This window comes from Helianthus annuus, chromosome 9 (assembly GCF_002127325.2).
Source record: "Helianthus annuus cultivar XRQ/B chromosome 9, HanXRQr2.0-SUNRISE, whole genome shotgun sequence".
Lineage (NCBI taxonomy): Eukaryota > Viridiplantae > Streptophyta > Magnoliopsida > Asterales > Asteraceae > Helianthus > Helianthus annuus.
Window position 1 is genome coordinate 159,902,002 of NC_035441.2, and position 7,182 is coordinate 159,909,183.

At 34.3% G+C, this 7,182-nt stretch overlaps 1 protein-coding gene across 4 annotated transcripts; it reads left to right on the plus strand.

Annotated features, from left to right (window-relative positions):
- The first annotated feature begins 407 nt into the window (after positions 1 to 407).
- On the plus strand, positions 408 to 4,172 carry LOC110879250 (paramyosin). Of its 4 annotated transcripts, none has more exons than XM_022127676.2 (10): positions 408 to 568; positions 668 to 837; positions 1,374 to 1,436; positions 1,559 to 1,578; positions 1,674 to 1,718; positions 1,913 to 1,980; positions 2,122 to 2,255; positions 2,351 to 2,439; positions 3,001 to 3,154; positions 3,909 to 4,172. In XM_022127676.2, the coding sequence occupies exons 1-9, from the start codon at positions 496 to 498 to the stop codon at positions 3,131 to 3,133; spliced, it is 795 nt and encodes a 264-aa protein (XP_021983368.1). In that variant the 5' UTR covers positions 408 to 495; the 3' UTR covers positions 3,134 to 3,154; positions 3,909 to 4,172. The 4 variants fall into 4 exon arrangements, with proteins under 4 accessions (XP_021983368.1, XP_021983367.1, XP_021983366.1 ...); XM_022127675.2 differs by having other exon boundaries at positions 3,929 to 4,172; XM_022127674.2 differs by lacking the exon at positions 3,909 to 4,172 and adding an exon at positions 3,219 to 3,385.
- Positions 4,173 to 7,182: the final 3,010 nt, after the last annotated feature.

Here is a 7,182-nt window from a genome sequence, read left to right on the forward strand (position 1 = left end):
GGGTTTAATTTTTTTTTTTTAAAATATAGCAATAGTATACTCGTTTTAAAGATAAAAAAACGTTCGTTTTTTTGTGCAAATTTTATAAAAAAATAATGTCGTATGAAAGAGTTATTAACGTTTAAAAAATGGAGGGAATTGGAGGAGAGAGAAACTATTGGCTTGGATTGACTAGAATGCCCTTGAACAAACTCACGCGCCTCTTTTCTTCCTTTCAATTTCCCTGATTTAATCTTAGTCATTGATTAACTTAATGGATGGTCAAGATCACTTCATAGCCAAATAAACTTCCTATTGTATCTCCACCGAATATGACCATATATTAAATTAGAGAGACTAGGAGAGATTAGGGGAGAAAATTTTCTTTCCCTCCCGTCTTTAAAAGAGACTTGGAAACATTGTGTAAAAATAACTATGGGATGGGAGTGGTATATAAAGAAAGCCATTTCAATGAAACAATAACATTCTTTCTGGAATTTCTAGCGGGAAACGGAGATGTCAAGCAGCAATTCACAGAAGGAGATTCTAACCCTAATTCGTGATGTCTCTACAGAAAAATCTCAAGGAGGTACATACATTCTTCAACCTAAATCTGCAATAATCATTCTCATTAGATCATTTTCGTTATCACTTTCAAACGAACTGATCCGATCTCGCAAATCGATAGAACGTAGAGTAGTAAACCTGAAGCGGCAAATCGAAGAACTGCAATCGGAACTTGAGTCGGTGAATGCAGAGCTTGAAGACGCAAAGCGGTTGAAAGAGTGTACGGAACAGGATCTTAAAGGATGCGAAGTTGAATTGGCTATGAATGAGTCCTCGATTCAAACCCTAGAGGTTTGTTTTTTGTTGCATGAGTTTGTCTTATGTGATTTGCATGTGTAAGTTGTTATAAATCACTAGACGATTGATCGAATCTAGGTATACATGTAGATGATTAAACACATATAGTTGAATTGGCTATGAATGAATTCTCATTTCAAACTTTAGAGGTTTGTTTTTTTGCGTATGGCTATCGATTCAGTTTAGTTTCTGTGATTTGCATATGTAAGTTATTATAAATCACTAGACGATACGATATCGTTGACAAATCTAGGTATACAATACGTAGATAATCAAATATATATAGTTGAATTGACTATGAATGAATCCTCAATTCAAACTCTAGAGGTTTGTTTTTCACGTACGAATCGTATGATTTTTATATGAGTTTAGTTTCTATGTTATCGCTATGTGTATGTAAGTTATTATAAATCACTAGACTGTATTACCTCATTGATTAAGTGTATCGATGTAGATGATGTTTATATGTAGCACTTTAGTTTCAGTATTTGACGAAAAACGTTTGAGTTATAGTGACTGGATGTCTTCAGGGGCGGATTGCTTTGCTTCAAGGTGAAGTATCCACAATCGGATCTGATTTGGAGGCACTTAAGGTATCTGAAGACATTTGTTTTGTTGCTGGTGGTTTTCGCTTTATGTGCATGCTAATTAAATGTTTGTGTTTTGAAATTGCTTGGACCTGTTGGTTTATAAACCTGTGTGAACATGCATTCAGAATGAAGAATGGGCTTTGCGGTAGGTTTCTTGAGTTATTTGCTACCATTTAATTGTTTATTAGACGGACAAATATAAACATTTCATTTCTTAATTTGTCATTGTTATTCATGCAGAGATGACTTCATTGGAAAGATGTTTGACCTAAATGCAATGATCAGGTAGGTAATGCATATTGCTATCTCATTCCCTGCATTAGATGCTGTTATATATGGATGATTCACCCTGATTATTTTCTTTTAAATAAATTCGTGTTGATATTGTACACTCGTATTGTTATCTTGCAAGCTTATTAATGGTTTCTAAATTCGGTTGATCTTGTACAGCACTGTTAATGCATATATTTGTGATGCAGAAAGTTTCACCAGTCTGTAGATTCAGCTAGTTATGAAGCATTTAGCAGCAAAGCTGTATTGCAAAACGGTCTGTTGATTGAAATTAATATTCATCATGTGGTTTACTAGCAGTTGACTGATTGAAATCATCCTCTATAGAACATACCTATCTATATCTAATAATACCGTTCATGTGTTCTTTCTGTTTCATTTTCATTTATGACCAAAGTGCACACTGAAAATGCTCATACAAAACAAGTTGAAGAAGGAAAGAAGGATCTGGAACGTGAGCTGGCTCAAATAATCTCTGATACCGAAAAGATGGAACATGAATTTCTGTTGGAGCAAAACCTTCATAAGCAGGTAAGAAGTAGCCCGTAGTATATATGTGCGCGTATATAACTAATGCCCATGTGAGTGAAAGTTAACTATTTTTGGCACTGTCTTATAATCTGTAGGAGCAAAATGAGGTGGATGGTCTGAAGCAAAGAATATCTTTAATGGAAGCAGTAATGGAAGGAAGCAAGGAGCTTCAAGCTGTAGCAATATATCCTCACTACAGTTTACTTCTGTACAATGTGCTAAACTGCAGTCCTTCACTTGGAAAGAGGAACTCTGTGGGCCCAGTTGGGCTGTTTGGACCTGGCCCAACTTTTTTCTCAGTTTTTATTTATACATTATAATATATAGTTAGAATGTGTATGAGATGCAAAAGCTTTTAAAAGTAGTTTTGTGAAAACAGGATAATTTGTTTTAAAAGAATACCTCAAATTAGTTTTTCAAAGCATAAACATATACAAATCTACCTTTACATTGCATGTAAAAACAATTGAAGATATAAAAGGATTGAAATAATATAAAGCAAATCATATAATGACAATTTTACATATATGGATATTAAATGGTATGTATGGGGGATTAGAGAATTGGGTTTTTAGGACCAAAAGTTTAAGCCTAGCAGTCCTAGGCGGCCCCACCTGGCTTTTTATTATTGAATGAAAATTTTAAGCTGAGCCGGTCTTAAAAGGACCGGTCTCTTTAAGGACTGATCCCGGGTTCAGGCTCAATATTAATAACATTTGACAGATTTTTCCTTGACTGAAAGCACGCAGAGTGCGAGAGTTGAAGAGGCATATAATTCCCTTTGTGACAAGCTGCAGAAGAAATGCGTGTGTCCCGGCTGTGCTTGCGACAATGTGGAAATACTCGGTGGAGTTCTTCAGAAAAGCTCAGAAATCTAACATCGTGGAAATCTTTTTTAGGTACTAATAGCATCTTGTTTTTATAAATAATTCTCAGACCGTATAAAAATGTCGTATCTTTTAGGAGGACCATAACAAATTAAGTGAAGAGTTACGTATTGGAACATGAAAATGTTGTAGGGAGGGGTGTTAGGAAATTCATTTTGAGACTTATGGTTTATATGTTGTTAAATAGCAAAAAATGGATACTGAGTTGGGAGATGATGTGAAATAGCTGGACATGTTTTGTTGTTTGCAATTTTAAGAACTAGATAATTGGAGTATATATCATATAAGTGTTTTGATTAAAAGATAAAAAAAGTTTCAAACATGACAACCAAAGTATTTGAAGTTGAAATATGATGGCGATGCATCTAATCCACCGCTGAGTTATGGTATGGCTACCGGTGTATGCATTTTCCGGTTTACGGTGGAGGGAGTCGTCGCAGATAACCCAGATTTTCTTGTGTGTAATATCATTGCAACATTAGTTTTTTCCTCACTTTCCAAAATTTTTCCTAAAATGTACGATGTCGTTTTATATTTCTCCAGAATTCCTCAGCAATTCTTTTAAGCAAAATTATTTTAAATTACTTTAAACTTTAAAACATAAATATACTTTAAAAGTAAAAAAAAAAAAAAAAAAACAAAACAAACAAAATAGCCTAAACAATAGACGGTCATATGACAACCAACAAAAGGCGATGGTTACATCTTCTACATCATCATCCCTCCTAACTATTGTTGATGAGGATTGTTTGATGCATATTTTCAGCTTTTTATCTCCAATCCCAGGTTTGATGCACCAGATCATGGAGCTCAAGCTCCCCTCCAAGAGCTTGCAATGTCACTTTTCCTTTCCCCGATGATCGTTGGCTCACCGATTTTCAGTGAAGAAAAAGCTCCGAAACTGGGCTGGTTTTCTCGGACGGGGCTGGGTGTCACCGAGCCCTTCCCGGCTCCCACTATGTTTGCCCTTATACACCATGGTTTTAATTTATACATTGGTATTAATATACAATTCAAAGAGTTTGTAGCCTAGTGATGTCAAAGTGTGTTGATAAAGTGTTCCTCTTTAAAGGGTTGAACATAAAGTGTAGAGTTCGAAGTAGAATTAAAGGGTGTGTGAGTTGGCCGTTAAAAAAAATGGTTTATAATTTTATTTGGGCCATAAGACCATCCGTATTGTAGAATCCAATGCGCGTACACCTCTCCATCATATTGGACCCTCTCACGTGTGCACCCTCTCTCCTCCCCCTCTCAAATAACTCGTCCGATCTTGCTTGTGGAGACGAATGTCACACTCCATCTTACCTTACCATGTACTCACCGCTTGTTTCTCCCTCTTCCACATCGGTCCAACGGCCCACAAGCGTCCTAGTTGGAGATGGTCTAAAAAGTTTCCAATTAGGGAGTCTTCATGTGAGGTTCATCTAAAAAAGATTGAAAATCTGGTCCGGATAAATAAGGACAACCTAACACGACCCAAACAAATGGTTTGGCTAAGGAGATCCGTTGGTTAACGCAAAAAAGTTAAGTAAATTGTATTTAGGGCATGTTTGGCTAAGCTTTTTGAAACAACTTATTGACTTTTTGAAAAGTCATAAACTCCAAAATGATGTTTGATAATGAGGGTGTATGTGAGGGGAAAAAACCAATAAGTCAATAAGTCACTCCATACTGACTTTTCTAAAAAGCCAATAAGTTAATAAGTTGTTTCAAAAAGCTTAGCCAAACATGTCCTTAGATGCTTAAACTAATTGAATAAGTTGATTATCAACTGTTATTTTTGTATTAATATTTATTATATCATTTTCTTCAACCAAATATGACAATGTAGTCCGTACAAACAATGACATGTATCAAGAAACTATAAACTGTTCATTTTATCTTATTAATTATAATCGTAATCGTAATTTGTTATAAAACATATATCAAATGTGAAAGTTCTTTGTTTTTTAATTATAAAGAGCACCCATAATCGGATGATGTCGTACAAGTCTGAATTTGTGGATCGGACATCAACCCAAACTTGTCCCATTGTGAGTGTGGTCTGGATTGTGAAGGTTTATAATTTGTACATACGAACCACCTGCAAACTTCATATGCTGGACTCCACTCACAATGTATATTTATATTTTATATATATTTTAAATTAATTTAATTTTAAAGAAGGTTTGAAATTATATAATGTTGTGGGAAAAATTAAGTTTTCGAAGTATGTAATATGGGAGATGGAGATTTGTAGAGCTAGCGCCTAGCATTGTGGGTGCTCTAAATGTTTTTGTAAATGAAGCTAAAGATCAAAATACCCAATGTTTTAATCGTGTTTTGATATGGAATTTGAAAACAAGTTATTTTGCTATCACAAACTAGAAGGGTAAACGACCCAACTCGAGTGTGAATCTGTCTAAGCTCATGCTCATTATATCTAAAGCTCGAGCGTTGCTCGTTAATAAATATTTTAAGCAATTTACTTATCATTTATTAAATGTTTATAATCTTTCTTTTATATATATATATATATATATATATATATATATATATATATATATATAGAGAGAGAGAGAGAGAGAGAGAGAAATGGGTTCAGGAGAGAACGATTTGAAGTGTGAAACGGTGAGAACGATTTTCGGGCAAAAGATCTTTGTGATTTATGGCTAAGATGATGAGGTGACATTTTTGTAAATAATGTGAACCTTAGAACTACCAGAAGACGTAAAATTGGAAGATCTTAGTGCAAATGTTAATCACATGTCATTTTCCCACATCATATTTAAACGCCAGTAACTTTTTTATACGTGATTATTTTTCTAAAAAAATTACACCATAAAACTCAGCGTCTTTTTATCTTTCCAACGAGTATACTACTGATATACTTTTCGAAAAAAAATGAACTGAGTTTTTTACGGCGTTTTCAACTTTGTGTTTTTATGGCGTTTTCACCTAGTTTTATGGTATTTTTCTGAACTAGATGTTTTTATGGCGTTTTTCTGAACTGTGTGTTTTTATGGCGTTTTCAACTTGTTTTTTATGGCCTTTTTTTTTCTAAATTGAGTGTTTTTATGGCGTTTTCAACCAAGTTTTTCATGGTGTTTTCTGAACTGAGTCTTTTTATGGCGTTTTCAACTGATTTTTTCATGGTGTTTTTCTAAACTGGGTGTTTTATGACGTTTTCAACTGGGTATTTTTCTTTACGTTTTTCTGAACTGGGTGTTTTATGTTGTTTTCAACTGGGTATTTTTCATGGCGTTTTTCTGAACTTGGTGTTTTTATGGCGTTTTTATTGAACACCCAGTTCATGTCATTTTTTTTTAATTTAAAAGTATAGGAATAGTATACTCGTTGGAAAGATAATAAAACACTCAATTTTATGGTGTATTTAAAAAAAATAATCACGTATAGAAAAATTACGAGAGTTTAAAAAAGATGGTGGAATATTTTTGTCACTTGCATGTGCATGGTCTTTGGCATGTGAGTGGCATGTTGATGAGCCTTTTGACAATATTACTCTTACTGTAAGTTAGTATCAACGACACATGTCAACACCAAAATCGTTCTCACCGTTTTCACACTTTTAGCTGTTTTCTCCATATCTTGCCCCTATATATATATATATATATGTGTGTGTGTGTGTGTGTGTGTGTTACATAATATATAGTTATTATCTTTCTACAAATAACAGGGTCGTGAGCCTAGTCAAATTTGGTATGTGAATCTCGGGACCAAGATCATTTATTAAAGATAAAATGATATTCCTTAGTGGCAGAATAAGCATTATGGGTATGTTTGGCAAAAGTAGCTGGTGGCTGGAAGCTGGTAGCTAATAGTTGTAGTTTTTTAGATATATTTGGGGTATGTTTGGCATGAAGCTTTAAGGAGCTTCTAACTTTAAGTTTTTAACAAAATAACCACTACTCAATAAAAAACCTTGTTTGGTTAAATGAGCTTGAAGTTTTAGGTTAGGAGCTTGAAGCTTTTGGTTGAACGCTCCTACTAGGGTATGTTTGGCAAAAGTAGCTGGTGGTTAGTGGCTGGATGTGACAACC